Source organism: Lissotriton helveticus, chromosome 11 (assembly GCF_964261635.1).
Source record: "Lissotriton helveticus chromosome 11, aLisHel1.1, whole genome shotgun sequence".
In the NCBI taxonomy this organism is placed as follows: Eukaryota; Metazoa; Chordata; class Amphibia; order Caudata; family Salamandridae; genus Lissotriton; species Lissotriton helveticus.
Window position 1 is genome coordinate 62,989,293 of NC_136072.1, and position 22,720 is coordinate 63,012,012.

The following is a 22,720-nucleotide window of genomic DNA, read 5'->3' on the forward strand; positions in this document are numbered from 1 at the left end:
CTAAAGCACTCTGCGAAGTTGGGGAGACGGGCGGGTTTCGGTCCGTGGAGCAGGGGAGCAGGGAGGGGGGATGGGGTTAAAGTTTTATTGTTTGCATTTTTGGTTCTGGTCATCACTCACTTCACACGTCCTGCAGCCACCCTAGGCCGTGGCATACTCCTCGTCCTCCTCACGACAGTCACCGACACGTTGCTAACGACACTCTCACAACGGTCTCATGGCTAACTTACTTCACACTCCACCCGCTGGGAATGCCACGGTAACGGTGGGGGTGCCCCCTCTGCGCATGCTAACATGGAACGTCAGGGGATTGGGGGACAAAATAAAGAGGGGCCTGGTACTGCAGGCTATTAAACGGCAGAGCCCAGATGTGGTTCTGCTCCAGGAAACGCACCTAACGGGGACGACATGCAAAGCGCTTGATCGGCGCGGATACAAGATGGCGACACATGCAGATTTCACTTCAGGATCCAGGGGGACGGGGATACTACTAAAAAAGTCATCACCCTTTATACTCACAAAACACGTAACGGACGACCAGGGACGCTTCGTGGCGATACATGGCCAGTGGGAGGGTAGACCGCTTAATGTGGTATCGGTGTACATCCCCCCGGCACTACACTCCGTGACATTACCTGCACTGGGTAAATTCCTGCTGGACCTCCCTGAGGGTGACACATTCATTGGGGGGGACCTGAATGCCATCATAGACTCAGCGTTAGACGCCTTTCCCACTAGGGCCCGCTCAAGAGGACCTGTCCCCCTTCCTGAATTTTTAGAAGCGTTGGGCATTGTGGATATATGGCGACATTTGCACCCCACAGCGACCCAATACACCTTCTATTCCGCAGTCCACAATAGCCTATCTCGCATTGACTACTTTCTGTTCCTAGGGGAGGGACTGGGCACGGTGGACACGATCGACATTCTACCCAGGGGCATATCTGACCACTCACCAATCGTTCTCACCCTTAATACTAGAGAACAGAAATGCGCTAGGATCTACCCCATTTACCCGAATTATCTGAAGGTCCCTACAATAAGACGGAAATTGAAACTGGCGACGACACACTACTTTGCGGAAAACAGTGGGTCAGTGACCTCCCCATCGATTCTGTGGGAAGCCTACAAGACCGTCCTGCGAGGGGCTGCGATAGCGGCCATTACGGGACACAAGCGTGATTCCCGGAGGGAGCTCACAGAGCTCGAATTGGCACTCCACGATGCCAACTCGGCGCACATGGCGGACCCTTCCCCGGCTACGACACACGCATTACAGCTACGACAGCAGCAGTACCAAACACACCTCAGAACGACTGAGAAGGGTTACATCGCAAACACTAAACATAGGATTTATGAAGTAGGCGACAAGGCGGGGAAAATGCTGGCGTGGTTAGATAGGAGGGAGGGAGGCGCGAGAGGCATTCGGAGACTCATTAACACCGACGGCCAAGTAGTAACACACCCTGAAGACATAGTGCGCGCTTTGGCACGTCATTTTCACACCATATATACACCAGATCGTGTCATCACTGCACAAATGGCGGTGGTGTCGCTGGCAGACATAATCCTCCCCGGCATACCACCGGAGACTGCACAAGAGCTAGAGGCAGATCCTTCAGAAGAGGAAATCCAGTTAGCGATACATTCACTACAATCAGGCAAGGCACTGGGACCTAATGGGCTTCCGGTGGAATGGTATAAATCGATGGCCTCAGAACTTAGTGGTCCTTTACTGGACATGTATCTGGACAGTAGGGATCGGGCTGAACTGCCGCTAGACCAACGCACGGCCACGATCGTGGCTATACCTAAACCGGGTAAACCTCCAGACGAATGTACCACATATCGCCCAATATCATTATTAAATATGGAAGCCAAAGTACTGGCTAAACTACTGGCCAACCGCCTGATGCCACACCTGAGTACCCTGATCCACCCCGACCAATCGGGCTTTATGCCCCATAGGAGCACGGCGCTGAACCTCAGGAGAGTGCATGGGGTGCTGGCACGATCGCACCTCCTCACTGAGAAGGCGGTGATCCTTTCCCTCGATGCAAAAATGGCTTTTGACCTAGTGGAATGGGAGTACCTCTTCGAGGTGCTCACACGTGTGGGCTTTGGATCGAAATATATAGCCTGGATACGGCTACTTTATACTAAACCAGTGGCACAGGTAGTGTCTAATGGCCACATCTCACCGGCGTTCCCGTTGGGCAGGGGTACCAGACAGGGGTGCCCCCTGTCACCCCTGCTCTTCGCACTGGTGCTCGAGCCTTTAGCAATTCCGATCAGACACACGCCCTTATTTAGAGGCATTCAGTGGAAGGAGGGATGGGAAGACAAGGTCTCCCTATATGCCGACGATATGCTCATTTACATGGTCGACCCTGATAACGGCATCCCAGCCTTGTTGGACATTTGTAACACGCATGGGGAGACGTCGGGCTATACCCTGAACTGGGCAAAATCGATGATCTACACGTTGAGGGGTCCAGCGCCGAGCCTGCCGGATAGTTGCCCTCTAGCGGCGCCGGTGACCTCCTTCAAGTACCTGGGCATTATCATTGTGCATTCTGAGACAGATTTCTTCACTAGCAACCTGAAGCCACCTCTGGAACGCCTGCGCGCTGACGTTAAGCACTGGGCGACCTTGCCCCTCACCCTCCTGGGGCGCGCAGCCTTATTTAAGATGATGGCACTCCCCAGATTTCTTTACATATTGGAAAACACCCCGCATCTTGTCCCTCCGCGTTACTTCAAACAGATTGCGGCGTTGGTCTCCAGCCTCCTCTGGAGCAATGGTGCAGCGCGAATAGCCTACGACAAACTGGTGAAAAGTTGGTATGAGGGGGGGATCGCACTTCCCAACATTCAGATATATTACTGGGCGGCTCAGCTTAAAATAATTAACCAATGGGTCCACGCACCGAGAAACGACCCAGCGTACAGGGCCGATTGGGCACAATTAGGGACAGACTCCATGTTGTCGGTCCTGTATAATAAACCGCAGCTTAAACACCTACACGGCCCGACACGACACACAGCTGCCCTTTGGCATATAGCGCAGGCACGGCTGGGCTGGACAGGAAGAATTACCAAGATGACACCACTGTGGGACACAAAGTCACTGGGAAACCTTAGAACTTGCAAGGGATTCGCACAATGGGACCTGATAGGTATCTCCACAGTGGGGGACCTTTGGGACAATGACACAGTGATCCCATTCTTACAACTACAACAGCAATACGACCTCAGACCCACTGAAACATTTCGTTATGTCCAAATTAGACACGCACTGCTCCAAGCGGTCCCGCAGGGCACTGATCTGCCGGACTCCTTGCCACTTGAGGACAGGCTATTAACGGAATATATGCAGCAGAGCGCCACGTCCCTCACTTACAAAAAACTAATAAACAACTTAAAAGACCCCACGACAAAACTTAAGGAACGATGGGAGGGGGAGATAGGACTGATGGACGAAACAGAATGGAATGAGGCCTTGGCTTCTCCAAGAGAAATAGGCATTTCGGCCAAATTTAGACTAGTACAACTAAAAATTTTACATCGCATCTACTACACCAGGACTCTACTCCACAAAATACACAGAGCGCCCAATCCCTTTTGCTTAAGAGGTTGCGGGGAGGAAGGAACACTGTTTCACACACTCTGGGCCTGCCCCAAAATTCAGGAATACTGGACACGGATAATGCGCACCATATCCCAAACACTTAGGGTTTCCACTCTGCCAGACCCGCGTAAGTGCCTTTTAAACATATGGGACCCCAATGACCTGAACAGATACGGTATCATCTGGGCCACACTTGCCATGACAGTGGCGAAACGTGATATTGCACAGAAATGGGGAGCTCCGGACGTACCCACTGCAGACAGATGGGCTGAACACATGGACATCCTAATGGTCACGGAAAGAACTGTGTATGTCCTTCGAGCTGCACCCCGCAAATGGAACGAGGTGTGGACAGAGTGGAATGTTTACAGGGGGGAAATCTGTGAGCCCTTACCGGAGGGAGATGACCTAGATTCCAAGGATGAGGAAGAGTGATAGTTGAGACTAAGAGGTTCTGATTTTCGGTGCTATTTGTGGCAACGTGTTGGGATGACTGCAATGTGATACGATACTAGGGCAAAGAGGCCTGTTGGGATGAGGTGGGGTGTGCGACATAATCAAAAGTGATGACATTAAGTTGGGTGTGGGGGGGGAATGTTTCTTGAAAGTTACAAGACAGTTTCACAGGTTAGGCATCGTGGCACTACTACTTAACATGTTAAGCAATACTGGTAACATATGTCTGATGCACGGAACTACATATGCAGGGCTTAGACAGGCAGACTGAGATTATGATGTACCAGGAATACTACCGCTTATGATTCCAGTTTGGTATTGTATAAACGTAAATGTGCCGATTATGTGTATCATTCTCACTGTTTGCGATGCCTTTATATTAATAAAAGAATATTAAAAAAAAAAAAGTTAAAAGCCATTGTTATTTGTAATATCAATACATCTAAGTCACGTAAATACAAAACATGTTGCATTACAAATGCTATAGGTGTCACATTTGCGAAAGTTATAACTATTGGCATTGTAAATGACAAAGCTATTAATTTAGATATTTTAAAAAACAACACATAAATAAAAAAAGTCATTTATAAGACCAATAGCTCAAACTTTCCTAATGCGAGACCTATTGCATTTCCAATGCTTGTTTCTATAGGTACCTCCTCATCTCGTGAATATTTTATATCCGCGGGATTACTCCTTTATTTGTTTCAGATTCATATCACTTAATCACCATATGCCTGTAGACAGCGCCTAGATACCTTCATGGGTGATTAGCTGTGCACTACAAATCCCAGTATTATTTTTATTATTAGGAAATTACATTTTAAATCAGAGAAAAAATGTATACATTCTATCTATGTCTGAGCATTTGGTAGGATTTCCGAGAAGAAGGCAAGAAGGGAAATTTAAGACAAGGAGATGGCTAAATTAAAGAGGCAGTATAATGGGTATTTCATAGGAGCAACATGGTATATTTTATATAAGAAATAAGAAAAACTGTTCTTGGCTTGTATACAGTGCTTTATACCACACTACTGCCATTTGTGGGCATGGTAACTAACAGATGTTACTGTTGCTCAATGTATGGTACTCAATTTACTGATTTGGGAAAGACTGCAGGTTTGTTTGACATGCCGGGATCAAACTTATGACCTCCAGAACACTACATGTTGTAAGTGAATAGAATTCACCTGACTTAGCCATACTGACTGCTTTAAGAACAGGGGTCTTTTAGAAAGGGCCTGGTCGGTTCACATTTGTACAGATATTTTAGAGCAGAAATTCTGTAGCTTTAAAATGTAGTTAGTCCCTTTAGACAGTGTTACTGGAACAATTTCACTATTTTGAATACTACTTGTACAGCGGGCCAGCTAACACAAATGGGTGATTTTAAGAGTATGAAACATGACAATCATAATTTAGGTTTTCGGTTGGCTGCACAGTGTCATTCAATTATGCCTTAATGGAAGAAAAAAAACTCACTGGAAAGAAAGGACACCGACCTAATGCAATAACAAATGGTCAACCACAAATCATTTGTCTACATCCAGCTTAGCTTATTTTGTGTGGAAATACATTTTTATTTCTTTCCACATGGCTGTTCTCTTGCCTGTCATGTTAAACAAATAACAATTTCTAATGTAGTCTGTTTCGTTTCTTTATAACTTAGGTGATATTATCATGAAGAGTAATTTCACTTTTTAAGTCAAAGTTAACAATTAAGCCCTACATTCATCTTTACAAAAAAAAGCCAATTCCCTTGGGGAAAAAACACAAATGGCAGCAGCGTAGCTTATAAACAACAAAGCTAGAGCCAGCAACTTAGTGTCACTTATGCAATTATAGACAGCATAACTAGCACAATTAGGATTTAGGCCTATACAGATCTGTCACAAGACACTAGTTCATCACCTCCTAACTCAGGAGCGAAATAAGGCAGCTTCAAGCAAAAGTCAACAACAATCTGCTAATTTAATACTAGTACAACAGGTAAGATACTCTTGAAATCCACAAAATTCTCCAGAAAGAGAATTTCCAGATCCTAGGTGTGACAAAGCCTGGAATAACACAAACGCCAACATTTGTGTGCTGCTTCCACCAGAACAAGATTATGAAGAAAGATGACCGGGAATTGCTGGCACTCACTATTTTTCATTGGAGCGACTATAATCATATATTGCGATTCGCTGGTTTGGGCAAGAACATGACATTACAAGTTGGAAAGATGCGATTGAACCAGCATTGTATGATGTCTTGATAGAGCTTAATGTTTGCCTAATAGAATGATGTGTTGAGGAATATGGAGCCTGTTTATTGAAGGGGAGAACCTACCGGTGTGCGTGCCTAACTAGGGAGTGGAACTTGCAGGATTCTGCTGGTCGGGTCTAAATTGCCTGCTTCATCCTGTGGAGACAAAGGGATATATTTCGCTGTATGCTTTCATAAGCAAGGGGGGCCCAAGGACGCCGCCAGGAGTGTGGAAGTCATTGGGAATGCTGTTCGACTAGAGTATTATGCGTTACATATAGTCCTCCATTTTAAGGGATATCACCTAAACAGGACTCTTGGTGCGGCTGGGGATCGCTGTCGCTCGTGGCAAGGAGGTGCTCGGACTGTGTAGCATGGTTTGAGTCAACAGGCGCATTCAAGGGCGACGCTGGTTGCTGTGTATTAGCCTCATGGTGGTGGAACTGGTGCAGTAACATGGCCCATTCCATGGAAATGTGCCTTTACGTATCCCCTGCACCTCTTCCCTCCTAATCGTGTCTTCCTCCGCTGAGCCCCATTTCTTAACTGCTCCTACCCAGGCTACTGGGTGGGGTCCGCTCGGGGTTCTCCAGTGCATAGCAATCCCCTTTTTGCCAATAGAGGAGCCAGTGATGTAAAGCTTGTTTGGACTTTGAGATTTTTGTGCTTTCGAATAAACCCCAACCTACTGGCTTCCCATGTGTCAATGTCCTTGAGCCCTGTTATTTACTGTAATGTCTTGTGTATAGTTTTCCAGCAGGGCTGTATCGTGTGGCACGACCAAAATATATGTACGAATGTCGCATCCGAGGATTGGCATCTCAGGAATACCAACTACGTGTCTGGGTAGAAGCTCTGGAGCCTAGCTGGGGTGAGGTAGGCAGGGTGTAATATAGAGAATTGTATATTTTTTAAAAGGGCATTTCTAGATACCTTTTTCGGGTACTCCAGGACCTGTTCCCAATCCTTATCATGGAACGGGCGACCAATCTCCTCTTCCCATTTTGATCGTAACAGGGTTAATGAAGTGGCAGTGAGGTCCCGAACTGCTTTATAAAGCCATGTGATTAAGTGACGCCCAAACCTCATGTGGAGAATTGCATGAAGTACTGGGTATGTCACTGGCTCCACTTCGGTGAGATCCCATTTGCGGCGGCTGCTAAGTATTAGTTGCCTATGCAATAAAAATTGCCCCGGGGGGAGACGGTTGAACTGTAGCAGTTGTCCCTCTTGGAACAGGGATCCTTCTTCTAAAATATTGTGATCTGTCCGGGTTTGCATTGTGCGAGCAGTATAAAACCCTCCTCTTTTGGGCAATCCAGCTAGTGGGTATAAAGGGGTATATAATGGGGTGTTACAGGAGATGCGATGTATTTGTAACATGCATGTTCGTGCCATCTTTACCTGAAAAGAATGCAACGTTCTGGGTTGTGTACCCGGAAGCATTAGGCGACAGATGGCCTGTATCGACATGGGCCCCTCTTCTGTGGCGGTCTGCCATTCATTAAGAAAAGTAGACCTCAAAGTGCACCCAACACTCCTTGATTCAATGGAAGTTGCAGTTTTTGGAGAGTGACTCTGTGACGTTTGTCGCCCCATATGAGCGAGCTCAGTATTGCTTCTAATTCGCGAAAAAAGGATCGGGGGAACAGGAGTATTGGCGAAGTAGTAGAGAAATTGTGGTACCAGGGTCATTTTGGCTAAGGCGATTCTGCCGATGGGTGCCACGGGTATGGTCTTCCAAAAATGTACCTGTGTCCTGGCTCCCATCAAGGCTCGGCGGTGATTACCTTTAAAAACGTCAGTTGAAGAGTGATAAAGTCCGATACCGAGGTATCACAGAGCACCAGTGCTCCATGTTATGCGAGAGTTCCCAAATCCCATCTCTTGTGGGGAAAGGTGAGGATTTAGGGGGGCATATAACGGACTTCGCCCAGTTGTCTTTGAGTCCTCAGAAACGCCGCTCTTAAAGAAATATTAGAAATTGCCCAGAACACTCAAGCCTTGCCACAAAAAGATGCTGGAGGGACGCAATCTCTGTGTAGACATTCCTCAGGAGAAAAACTGCTGAAGCAGCAGAGAACTTGGAATTTCTATGGTTCAGCAGATAGTCAACTAACTTAACTGGTCACACCTCAACTCTATTCCCATGCAGCCAGGAAACCTCAAATGCAGTGCTCCAAGTATGGGCATAATCAGAATACTCCTTATGGGTCACGGATACCCACCTACAATGCGAGCTCCTGGCATAGATCCACAGAACAAATGAAACGTCAGAGGAAAGTATCTCAGACTATGTTCCACAGAGTATTAAAGGCTTTTCTATCTCTACCCAGTGAAACTCAAGCCAGAAGGATTCAAAACAGATCTGGGAACATGAAACTGTATGTACACTCTCTTTTAATTGTATTTATACAGCGCTTACTACTACTGAAATGCGTTTTTACCACTCACTAATAAAATTGGTGTTACTGAGCAAGAGTATCCGGGATATTGAACTAATTGTTATCTTCGAAGGGTACCTTAACCTGGACAACACTGCCATGTCAGGTGACCGAACTACACATTCGTAATATTCCGATATAATGCATAAAATAAAATTAAAAAAATTAAAAATAAAAAAAATTGGGGGGATGGAGGAACGGTGAGACATTGTTAGGGAGCGCACCTGAGGTCTCTTCCAGCTCAAGCCTTCGCACAGGGACTCCAAGGGATGAAGACGGCGGGATCCGAGAACCGAGGCCAGGGAAGCCGGGAAAGACTTGTCCTGGAAGAGGCAGCTCCTGTCCGGCGGCCGCCGCATAACGCTACCGCTCGGGTACTAACCGGTGCAGCGACCGGTGGATGAGCAGGGACCATGGCAAGAGGGCGGAAGTAACCAGACAAGGAGGCCGCCATCTTGAAAGGGTGCGTTCCGCCACAGCCCGCCTGTAACACCAAAGCATCAGGCGTCTATCTTGAGATATAGTCTACTGCCTGCCACTTTCACGCAAAGGGAAGGGAACCTATAATCGATACTAGAAATAAAATCTATTTTATTCATTGTAAACTGCAGTAAACCATAGCATATTTTTGATAGTAAGTGCACCAGTTCTCGTAGTGTTGCACGCTCCCCATTTTAAGATGGCCGCTGCATTCACAGACCGTGCATCTCTTAGTGCAGGTAAACTAAGGGTTGTACAAAGAATATCTAAAGTCTGAGAGTTGTACGCATCGAGAATAATTCTAAAAGACTGGTCAAGTTATAAACTAGAGTTGATACCTAGCCGTTTTTCTTTTTACCATATGGGCAGTATTTTATTATCTCAGTCAAGACAAAAAATAGAAAGAAAAAAAAGTCATTATGTTTTCCCCTAATCTTCATATATTCTTAGAAGAACGTCGATTGTAAGAAGAATGCATGTAGTATGGAAATATACGTTCAAAGCTATTTGTCTTTGCTTAGGCTTGTTTTCAATTTGTAAATGTAGAACTTTATATGTTCGGAAATCAATGCTGACATTCTGTTCTTTAACAGTTGGGTTGGAAGTCTTTCTCTGGATATCGCCAGATGGGTTAATAATTTATGCTGCAATTAAAAGAACACCAATTGACTTTAAATAGTTTTCCAGAGCTGCCTTAATAACTGCTGACTGATAATTAAAGTAAACCTAGGCAGAAGGGCTATGTTAACACGCATTTGCAATGCAATAGGTCTCACAGGTACGTGCGTTTCAGCCGTTATTGGCATTGTAAATGGAAATGCCTTTTATTTATGTGTTGTTTTTAAAACAGATAAATAAAAGGCATTCTCACTTACAATGCTAATACCCTAAACTCTTGCAAATGTGAGACCTATTGCATTGCAAAAGCATTCGGCGCCCGTGCTATAAAGATTTTGTTTTAAAGTGTTAGGAGAGAGCATGTCCTGCCGGCTACAGCAGGCAGTACAAAGCTACTTGAGAAAATAGTGCGTAGAGGCTGTAGTTAAAGCCTACTGAGTAACAATACACGTAACAGGGGATGTCCTCATGAGAGTTTACAAAATAAGACACAGCGGTACTCAGCCTAGTAACAAATTAAAAGCCACAGTTTAAAGTGGACAATGACACAAGCCAATAAAAATATGGGCGGAGAGTGGGTGGAGCTTCAAGTCCATACTTGAATACAGTATGCCTTGCAGAGCAGCGCATGCGCTGTCCAGTGAGGAAAAGTGTTCTTCTGATCGGCATCATTTGTACCGGGACTTCATTGCTTTTTCATTGCCATCTCGTGTCAAACACTTCCACACGACCCACCTGGTCATTTCTGCTGATGCCTGAGGAAATTCTAACTGACACGACAAAAACCATCTTGCAGCCTGCATTTCTGCCCAGGAACTGTCACACACCCAACCCCCCCTGTTCTTTGTAGTTCAACTAAAAGCCACAAGACACTCACACCCTGAGTAAATAATTTGTTTTCCATCTCCTGCTCCGAGCCTGGTAAACATCCTCGACACCGTGATCAGGTTATCTGGACAATGGTCTGAATGCTGGACCTTGATCAGGGTGATTAAACAATGACTTGATAGACCGGGCTTTGATCAAGGCAATTGAACAATGACCTGAAAGACCGAGCCGTGATCAAAGCCGAGTGAACAATGATTTGTGTACTAAGCCTTGACCAGGTCACCATCTACAAACATCGTCTGGGTCTGGTTATCAACTGCAAACACTGCCCTGATTAAACAATGAACTAACAGCTAAAAAGACTGGGATGAAAAAGGATAAAAGGCTGGTAAGCTGCAGAGTGAAGGAGCAGCCTCCTGGGCTTTGTCTCTGACTAGCTTGGGACCTCTGTTCCATAGCCTGGGCTATTTGAATAAATCTGGGTTCCTCCTACAGACGAAGGCTCCTGTGTCACCTTTTACTACGTATGGAAGATTTGGGCGGTTCCCCCGCCGCAGAGACCCAGTAAGTGGGTTATTCCGGTTCTTCGCCAGGCTCGACCTAAAAAGGAAAACAGACTATTTTGTTTAAAGTTCTACATGAGCATCATGTCCGCTCCTTTGCTGAAACGTAAAACGTCAGTAAAAGGTCAGTATTTTTCTCTGGAAGTGATGGCAACCCTAGTCATAACACAAGACTTGCTCTGTTGTAATAGACTTTGGAGACTGCTAGGATGGAGCTGATTGTAGACTTATTTAAATACATTGGAAATGAGCCCACTACCAGACAGGACAATCTGCAAACATACTACACCCACACCATAAGACTGTGCTCGCAAAGGATTGGCTACTTGCTGCAGATTTGAACAACTTTTCAAAGCAACCTACTAAACCGAGATGAAATGTCTTTTTCTCTATCAATGGAATAGATGTTTTTTATCTCCCCAAATTCCATATCTCCCAGGTAAGGTTTCGCCTCTAAAATATGCATGTTTTTCCCGCCATCAACAGATCATTGGTCTGTAAATGACAGGTTATTAAAATGAGCAAGTTAGGTGGCTTTTTTACCCTAAAAAATTAAATACACACATTCCATGGAGCAGACAGAATTATGTCGGTTTAAATTCTCAAATATTTGACATTCATGTGCATTTAGGTCCATGGGAGTGGATGACATCTTTGGGACCCAGAATTTAGTTGTAATTTATTTTCTCCAAGCTTAAGCTGTATAAAATTGTACAAATGGTATGTTAAATTAAGTGGTGCTGGACCAGATTCTAGCTTTTTTTTAAATATTTTTTTTTATTTTTCTTCAGCATAACAAAGTATTATGAGCTTTACATGCATCACATTTTATCCATTACAATACTTTATACATTATATTGTTTAAACTCCATCCTTGAGTACTACCCTACCAATAATACATTCAACTAAAAAAAAAAAAAAAACAATAACAGTAGAGACAACATCTTCCCAACCCTACACCTAGTTGTTCCTTCTTTGCACCTCTTTCCATTTGCATAGTGGCTCCCAAATTCTTCTCCCCAGTCGTCTTCCACTCCTCCCCTTTCGTGCATAAATTTTTTCCTCTATATTGTATGCATACAGAGTATTTGCCAGCCAGCATTGCAATTTCGGAGGGTTTTTATCTAGCCAAGCCCTAGCTATTGTTAGTCTGTAAACAGCCATTATTACAAACAGAAATTCAGCATATTGATCCTGCTCCCCTTCAGTCACACCTAACATGATCCAAGCTGGTGTGAGGGATATCACAATCCCCAGTGATCTTGCCAAAAACCCCTCAATCTCCTTAATCAATGTTTGTAATTGGGGACATGTTGCGAAAATATGTACACTATCTGCTTCCAGAGCATTGCATCTGGGACAGTTAATTCCTGTAATTCTAGCTTTTTAATGAGTATAAAAGTTGCAGAACCAGACAGGAAGTGAACTGAGGGACTAGAAAAGGCAGAATATCATCTTACTGTCAGCCAAAAGTAACAGAGGTTACAATCTGAAGCGTGTGCCATTTTTAGCATGTCCAGCCCTCCATAAATTTAACACCATTATTTCTTTAGATTGCCCACAATGTGCAATTGGCACTAAATGTTTTGTTGGTGCAAAAATAGTTTGATTCCATCCTAAAAGAATAAATAGCTGGTCCAAGTGTACCATAAAATTCCTAGTTTCATCAAGCTCCTCATTTGAGGAGATATTTTCCTTTGTAGTGTGATACACTTCAATCCCGTATGTGTTTCCGATGGTTTTAATGCACGTCAAAGGCCTTGACTTATATTAACAATCTATATCTTGTTTTCAATTTGTGCTTGTGCGTTTGAGGTTGTTCACTTATATGTATTTGCATTAAACCGTATGATGAGACCTTAATATGAGTAAGGCCGTTTAACACAAGCTTTTGATTTGCATACACAGATTCTGCAGAATGCAAAAACAAAATACAAAAAGAATATCCCACTTGACCTGTATTTCTTCCTCTATGCCTGTAAAGTGCTTTCAAACCACACAGGCTTTCCAGGAGTGTTCTTGCAAGTTCGGAATCTCCAGATGGTTGGTTCCTTGTACGCTGCATCTCGCGAAGCAGTATTTAGTTAAGTGACAGTCAAACATGTTAAGACTTCAAAAACTCACAGAGGCAAAATATAACATAAGTAGTATCTATTATAATAATTCCCGAAATGCTCAATTGAAGTGTAGGAGTAGATTAAAAATCAGGAAAGTGTATAGGCACACAGTTATCAGTCCTTACAGATCTGGATAACAATATTATCCCCCATTGGCCATCCTTTGAAGTAGTCTCATTTTGTGAGGTCCTGATGAAGGTGTTTGGGTGAAAGTAATTTCCACGCTGAAACGTGTGTCGACCATTTTTAGGAGTGATTCCAGCTCACACCACCACAACTGTTGAAATAGAACATCTCTTCCCATTGTATATTTCTTTGTGCATGTGTGGAGAGGCTGGGTCTTGGTTTGTATGAATGGTATGATAGGTGGTGTGTATTTGATGGATGCATGAGTGAGTGGATTGTAGGATGGAGAACTAAACTATTTTATATGTGACTAAAGTAATTATTGGTGGTAGTGAGTAAGGTGTAAAATAAAAAAAATATATATTTTTTCATAAATAAATATGCACATTGTGTAGCGTCTTCTGGGTAAGGACACAAAGCACTTTACAGGCATGGAGGAAGAAATGCCATCAAGTGTGATATTGTGTTTGTATTATGGTGCAGTTTCCCCCTTGTCCCGCACCTAAAATGACACTAGTAGGGGTTACCTTTCCTCTTTTTGTCTGATTCTGCAAAATAACTTTCTTTTATTTTTGTATTTGAAAATTGCCAAAAGCTTTCTGCTCCATACTGCTTAGCTCGAAAGGGAACCTTCTACTTCTGCAATACATATTGTTAACCAGGAGGGTAAACATTTTCTGAAGAATTACTGTTTTAGGGCTAGGGGTTCCACATTTCAAAATGAACATGTGCTAATGTACTGGTACTTCAGACAAATAATTGTGTTTATTTAAATGCTGCTATTCATTCAACACTGGGTGCAAAGTGAGATTTGCTCCCACCTGCTCTACAGAGATGCAATGGAAAAAGAGGGTATACAATGTCCTCTTCATTATGGCAGGATAGGGAGCGCAACCAGAAGCTGGGGGATAATCAGCACTTTAGGACATAATACTGAAGCCCATCAGTTATGCAGCAGGTACTACATGAGTCGACAAAAAGGCACCCTAATAATATGCCGCAATGCAGAACGGGGACTTTAGAGTAATAGACTATGGATGCACAATGACTGGGGTTTATATTGCATTAATTCTAATATAGGTGCATTATCTGGTATAAAGATAACACTAATATAAAGTACATATTCAATTAATGCGTAATAAACACAGCTATAAAATACAGTGGTCAGTATCTGTGCAGATACAGGGAGTTTTGGGAGGTGGCTGCTCTTTTATACCCTGCAAGAACTTCTCAGGCAGGTACACTGGATTCTTAACACTACACTTAGTCCTATATATTTAGCCAAAGGAGGGAGTGTGAAATCAACGTTCCATTGCTCTACGCACATGCCCACAAAAGCTGGGGATATTTACTAAGTCATATGAATAACATGCATTTTTGTAAAGCATACAACTTTCAATATTTGGAGCATCTTGACACTGAATAACGGATGTACGGCTTTACAACGCGTGCTTTTACACCGCGTGCCGTTACAACGTGGTTTTTTCAACGCAAGTCATTACCACAACTTGCGTTGGAGGGGTGCGGACTTCGGAATTTTTTAATTTACTATTCTAACACCAGACTACGTACAGTAGGGAAGGTGTTGGATAGTAAATTAAAAAATGTGTTGTCCTGCAACGCGTGGTAACGACTTGCGTTGGAAAACCGCGTTGTAACGGCTCGGCGGTGTAACAGCCGCGTCGTAAAGGCTGTTCCCCCTGAATAACAGTTGCTTCTTGTAATTCAGCTCAATGGCACTCATTTTATTGCCGTTGGATGGATGAAATGCTGGGTGGATCCACCTGGATTTGGAACTGTGGCTGTGAGGTCAAACACAAGTTTTTGGAGAGGATGCATTAGCAAATGAGCCACAAGACCTGTCTGAAAGTCCTCCATATAAGCTGGGCTGAGGTGCTGCCTCTGATCTTGGATCCTCGGCAACAAAATCCATTTGCTCAGAAATTGATTTTGAAGAAAAGAATTCTAATCATGTGACTGGTTTGCTAATTCTCCCTCCCCCACTTCCCATTTCCCTTCAAACTAAACTTGCGTTCGGTGGAAGTCGATCAGCCCACTTCAAGGCTCAAAGTCCAAGCAGGAATGACCGGTGAATGTATGTTGACCTCATCATTCGTCAGACTTTCATTTTGAGGCCTTTGCACATGATTTTACCCCATTATCTCTGTATCACCAGCAACCATATTCAGATCCTGCATGTTTTTTGGAAATGCAAGACTATAACACAGCTTATGCACATATAGGGTATGGGTGAGTGTCGTGAAGGAGGAGCCGCTAGGGCAAACGGTACAGAAATCCCAATCCACAAGGTTGGCCAAATGTTGCACTGGAAAGCCAAGGTGTAGGATTCAGGAATTTTAGACTGCGATACAGTATTGGGCATTTTTCCTGCATAAAATCCGTATTTTGTAAATCGCGAACTACTCACCCTTACGGGTCTCAAGGCACTGGATGGCCGTCGTGGAAATTAAGTGAGCTATTGCCTAGTCACATGGAGCTGAGCTGCCACCGGAGCCGTGAACCCTGTGCTCTGAAGTCAGCTACCCTGGCCGCTGCACCACACCTCTCCATCGTAAAATTCCACTGATTCTTTTTTAGAATTTATTTTAAGAAATAGATAGTATAGTAGAGTAGCGTGAACAACAGCACCCCCCTGTATAGTCTGTTACAACAAAGGATAATTACATAATCCCACTTGCAATGGTTTCCCCAGGACTTCCATTGCAGATTTTCAAGCGGATAGTTTATTATTCCTGTTTTCTTGTGGAAATCTATTGTTAATTTCTCTGCAGTCCCTTAAATCTTCCGCAACTGGTTTTTTTTTTTTAAACCTGTTCAAGAAGTCAACACGTGTTCTACACCACTCAGCAAATGATGGGCCTTCTTTACTTATACAGTGTATGGCTAGGCACCTTTTCATTGGCGATGGATGGCACAGCCATTATTTTATATCCATAATTCCCTTTTTACTCAGTTGTAGCCCAACAATATAACCTCTGTCCTGCATGTCCAAATCATATGGGAATAACCAATTGCTCTATCAGAGCTCCCATGGCAACAATCTGGTCTGTTAAAGTCGATTTTATTTACAATTTCAGGGGTAAAGTGTACTCTATGTAAGCCTTTATAACGTGTATATTGAAAGTGTTCACTGCTAGTAACAAGCTGACAAATACAAGTATCCTTTGCCACTCTGTATCCAACACATTCACCCAGATCATTTCTCCAGCATGTCCTAATTCTCAACTCCACCACTATTCAGTCAAGACAAAGTATGCAGTAAAGCGACAAGGCTTGTTTTCCTCTGCCTCGCAAGGAATAGAGCGCCCTCAATGTTTTATGGTAATATATGTGGGTACCCACTCGGTGTGACTTATGCAGCACCTGCCAATCTGGAATATGTTAGAAGCTGTCCTCAACGTACCAATTTCTTTTTCACTTGTTCAAAGGTAAAGAACTTGTCTTTATTGTACAGATGTCCCATATTCTGACAGCCACTTCCAATCCATGCTCTTACACTACTTACATTCTTCAAAGCTATGAGACTGGGGGAACCTCACCCTTCAGTCCTTTAAAATCGATGTGCCCCACACCACCTTTCCTGACATTTTTTCTCACCTTTGTGAGATCAGTATTGTGAAATATGGATTTCCAGATGTTGTTTCCCATGGTGTGAAATACAGGCTCGCTAGGACCCCTCTGCAATATCCTTCTAACAGTCACTGTTCACAATTTATTTATTTGTAGAGTTTTATATAGCGCAAACTTTTTGAGCCGAAGGCATCAGAGTATATCAGAATGTTTACACAGAAGAAATTATTTGGTTTACATAATACATATTGGGGTAGACATACAGGCAAAAAAAAAGGTACGTACATAAGCGAAACATATGACTGTGTTAGGAAAAGTAGCTGATACATTTTTGAGGTAGACCTAGCTTATCAATGTATACATTTTTAGGATCAGTGCACATCAATTGTGGGACATTAATCATCAGTGTGCAGAGGTGATATGGAATTCCCTTCATCTCTCGACACGTCTCATCATAGATCATCTTACATTTAGGAAATTGTGGATTAACCAACTGCAACTTTCTCCTCTGTATGGTGTGATGAGACTAGCACCAGGATAGCCACTGTGGTAGCAGCTCACTTTTAAATATACAAAATTTATAAATACATATAAATGTAATAATACCCAAACACTGGCAGTGCCAGATCTCCCTGTTCTTATGATAATTTCAGAATTACCATTTTCCTCCCAGGATGGGAGTCAGCCCATTTCAGTGACAAAACCATTTAATCTAACTCTGAACAATGAGGTCATGATAAGCCCCATTGCGCCCTTTAGCACATGTCGACAACGGGACAACAGCAACTTCACTACCACCCTACCTATCAATGGCAGCTGCACCGTATCCAAAATGCCATGGATCTACATATTACCCTTCCCATGAAGTTATATCGTCTTCTCTGTTGTACGTGATATGGATCCACAAAATTTTCAAAGCATTTCATTGCTATGACATACACATATCTGAAGCTCGCTTTTACGAATCCAAGCCAGGCCATAATTATAAGGCAGGTTAGTTTTTAAACTCGTAGATTACCAAACTCTGCTACCAGTAAGAGCAACTTAAGGATGCCGCTTACTGGTTCCTTCAAATATAGCAGGGTGCCATCTGCATATAGAGACACAACATGGGCCATGGTTCCAAAATGTATCTCCCACCCAGGCATTTCATCTCTTTGTTCTCGCGTCAGTGGTTCAATGGCCAAGGGTAATAAAGGGGACAAAGGCCACCTGTGTCTTCTTCTGCATCCAAGCTTCCATATCTCCAAGGATATACTATTAGCTTCCACTCCAGCTGTGACATGTGAGTGCAACAATTGAAGAAACCTGGGACCAAAGTGGTATTTGCCAATGCCATGAATAGAAATTCCCACCCTTTCGCGTCCAATTATTTAGCAACATCAAGTAAGGAACAACATACTCGTGCTTACTCATTTCAAGAAAATATCGAACATTGGCTACTATTCTCAAACTAATAATCGTACTTCATTCCAGAACAAAACCAGACTGATCTTGGCGAACCTGCTGTGGTATGATTTTTTTTTTACCATTTTCTGGCAATGGGTTAGGAATTATTTTGACATCTGGGTTAATCTTGTACAGGGCTTGTAAACGCTATAATTATACAGAACCTTGGCAGATTTTAACTCCAACATAGTCACAGTTTCATGTACGGTTTTTGGGACTATTCCTTTTCAATACACCAAGTAGCCTATTTGTTAGCAAATCCGCTGGTTCCACATATATTCAGCTGGTAGGCCATCTGGTCCTAGTGCCTTCCCATTCTTCATTGTCTTCAGTCTCCCATGTAGTTAATGGGTGGTAAGTCCAGTTTCTCCCTTTGTTCATGTGACTACTAGTTAACCGTGCCTGGTCCATTAACAATATGTTCCTGGTTCAGATGGTCTTGGAGGTTTGTAGAATACTGCATTAATGGCTTCTTACATAGCTTGGACCACACCAGCTACTTTAATAACTCACAGGTTGGGATCTCGGTGTTCTCTGTATTAACCATGCTTACATCCTTCCTGGTGTGTAGCCTTCTGTCTAGCCCAAGTCTTTGGCATGTGAACAAATAATTATTTAGTATCTTGTTTAGTTCTTCTATCTTGCCACAGTGACATCTGAGAAAGCTACGGCTGATGATCCCGCGAGCCTCTCCCCTTCTAATGTACTGATATATTTCTGAATCTCTGCAGTTCCTTATCCCTGTGTGTTTTCCAGAGCAATTTAGTTAATCACCAATGTTGCAGTAAGTAGCTCATTGGGGTTTCATATTCTTCTGCAATTTCTGCTGCAAGTCTTCTATTATTTCAATCCCCTCTGGTCTATGATCTCACAGTGCGACGCAATACCAGTGTAGCCAATCTTGTGGCTTCCATATCGCCTACTAAGGTATACAGTTCCAATTTATGAGAGTCGGCTAATTTCATTTTTGCCTTCTTCAGTTATCCATCCCAGCTATATATATATACTCTGTAAGAATAAAATTCAGTTCCTGGACAGCATGACTAGCTGTAACACTCGAATTGTCGCAATAGCAGAGAAGCCACGGCAAAGCCACCATTTTTAGGTCGCGCCTGCGCTGCTGCGAGGAATGCAGTAGTGGAGTACGGAATAGAAGCCCCATCCATATTTGTAACTGGCTTGTGTCATTCTCCTTCGTAAATGCTGGCTTCCGATTCATTGTTAGGCTTGTTAGTCCCTCCTTGGTACCGCCTTGACTGCATTTGTTACCTCCCATAATGACTGGACATTTTACTGGTGTTACACGGTCTGCTTTAAAAGTCGGTGAGCACTATTTTATTTAATGCTCTTCCCCTATTCCACCCACTACCTCGCCGCAGGCCACCTGCTTTTATTTTAACATTTACTAATGGCCGTCCGCTTTAACTATAGCGGCCGCGTTTTTTTCTTTATTTTAGCAGTGCAGTCCGCATTTAGTGGCTGCGCTTAATTATTTATTTATTTGAGCTAATTTGTTTACTGGCACCCATGCAACACTTTCACATTCATGGAGTCCGTGCCCGTGTCTTTACAGAAACCGCATCTAAAGAAAGGTAGGAGGCCGACATTAAAGTGAAAGCACGGCATGGGCGCTTTCACCCAAAAAAACACATCCATTTGTCAACTTGACAAACAGATGCTTTTTTTTTTCTTTTTAAAGCCTCCATGACACGGTTTCACTTTAATGTAGAACCTGCCCTTCATGAACTGAAAGAGCCGCATGGGCGCTAGTAAAAAAAACACAAATATTTGTAATGCAACATGTCTCGCATTTGCAAGAGTTTAAGCTATTGCATTGCCAATAGGTTAAACTTTTGTTAATGCAAGACCTATTGCATTGCAAATGCTCGTTTGATCTGCCATAGACCGCTCTTAGCTGTGTGTTGTCAATTGACTTCTTGTGGGCCATACCAAAACGTTGTGAATATCTAGTGCACCAGGTCGTGTATCTGTGTTGTCCGACTGTGTATGAACCATTATCAACAATTGTACTTTGCGCATCATGCTTTTAAATTTATAGTTCCCCCACCCACTTCAGCATCCCAATTATGCTAAGGACCCCCATTTGAAACAAAAGAATATTCATGCAACCGCTTGTCTCTTATTAAACGATACCACCTTGTCCGGTGCCCAAATATAACCTGAAACCAATGTGGGGTTTACCCTCTTGGGGGGGTCGCCAGTAGCCATCATACCCCGACGTTGTAACACGGGAGGTCAGGGCAGTTATATTAACAACCCCCCCCCATCCAGCTGAACCTTAAAGCACCGCAGTGCAAGTATTCCTGGAGTCTCCACACATTTGAAGACACAAATGCAACACCAGAGTGCATGGAGCAATATCACAAAAATCGTTGCCACATGTTCAGTATACCGGTTACATAGCTTATGTTCATACCATTCGTGGAGCAAGAGCATTATCCACATAGTACAGAAACATCAATGCTCGACAGTTAGCCTCATATGTGCATCAGTCCTCATGCTCGTCATTGCTACCAGTTACATTGCTCCACGCAGCGCATGTGCTCAGTCTTAGTCGTCTGCACCTTCGCCGACGTGCAATTTTGGAGTCCCTGTTCATGCAAATACACCGTTACAGCACTGGTGTTTATATGAAATGTTACAAAAACCACTGATTAAGATCTACATCACTTATATTGTAAGCCTTAATAGAGAATGCGCCATATCTTCATTAGCATTCATATAAACAGTAATGTATGTCAGCGATACCCATACAAGTAAGTCATCAAGTTTATTATCGTTACCAGTTCCAATGCGTTGTGCAGTATACACGCTTAGTCCTCTTTGTCTCCATCCTCGCCTGCTGCTCGACAACTCTTGCCATTCATCCAGGCGCACTAACTTCATGTCTTCTTTTGGGGATGTAAAAATCTTGGCTCTGCCCTTGTGCTGTATTCGGAGCCTCGCCGGGTACAGCATGGCATATTGAATTTTCAGTGTTTCCAACTTTATCTTCACTGGATGAAACTCACGCCTTGCTTGCTGCACCGCTGTCGTGAAGTTAGAGAATAGTGCAACCTCTACTCCCTGAAATGTTGTAATACCTTTTTCCCTGGCCAGTCTGAGCGCAGTGTCGCAATCACAATAAATCAGTAGTCCGGTGACAATGGTGCGTGGCGGAGCACCGGGTACCGGTTTGGGAGCCAGGGATCTATGTGCTCTCTCCACAACCAACATGGCTGAACATTTTTCTGCACCCAGTATTTCTTTTAGCATGGCTTCGACATATAACTCCATTTTACCTGTGTCGGTAGATTCAGGTCCTCCTGTGATAAGAAGAATGTTACGCCGGGACCTGGCTTCAAGGTCCTTATTCTTTGCCTGTATCACCGCCAGGAGTTTCTCCATTTGTGCGCAGGACGCACTAACGACCTCTACCTTGTCCTCCGTAGTGGAGATGCATTACTCCGCTTCAGTTATTCGCGAGCCATGTTTGTCGATCTTCGTTACCATATTGTCCATTTGAAGATTGCGGGTGTCTATTTTACTGTTAATCAATTGCGAAGTGTGTTGCATGGCAAGCATTATACGTTCTAATTTACTACTGGTACCTGCCTCCAGCTCTGGCTCAGTATCTGACGGGACTTGCTTTTGGGACTTAGTTAGACATTTGGATTCGAATGGGAGCTTGGACTGCTGCTTATCTGTTTTACCCATCTTTTCTTGATCGGAGCCAAACAAGCCTGCAATTATGAGCACCACGGGTGTGTGCACGTTATGTTTAGTGCCCTTATTTGCTCACCCCACAGCCAGTACGATGGAATATAATACACACTTTATCCCAGCAGCATGCACCGCCTTACCATCGCACAGGCCGATTGAAGGTAGCACTCTATCTTTTTACCGCTATCCAGCGCTATTTCATTTCTGGCGTGTTGTGTGTTGTCCGCCTCCTCTAGTGTGGCCTTGCACCAAACAGGCAATTGCTGTGTAGCCTTTCTTTCTGGTTTACATTAGGTACCTTGCTAGCAGACTACTTTAACGACTATGTGCTGGCATATTACAGTGTCTGCAATGTGAGCGTTAATACCGCATAGTCTATGATGTAACAGGCACTATTCCACACTCTTTAGACCAGCAGTTCGTTGCTACACATCAGCGGTGCTACAA

At 43.7% G+C, this 22,720-nt stretch overlaps 1 protein-coding gene across 1 annotated transcript in view; it reads right to left on the reverse strand.

Annotated features, from left to right (window-relative positions):
- CAPN10 (calpain 10) overlaps positions 1–9,200 on the reverse strand; it is an 89,598-nt gene extending 80,398 nt beyond the window's left edge. The window contains exon 1 of the mRNA XM_078668145.1: positions 9,003–9,200. Within this exon, the coding sequence (XP_078524271.1) occupies positions 9,003–9,137 (135 nt within the window). The 5' untranslated portion in view covers positions 9,138–9,200. The remainder of the gene's footprint in view (positions 1–9,002) is intronic.
- Between the last annotated feature and the right edge of the window lie 13,520 nt (positions 9,201–22,720).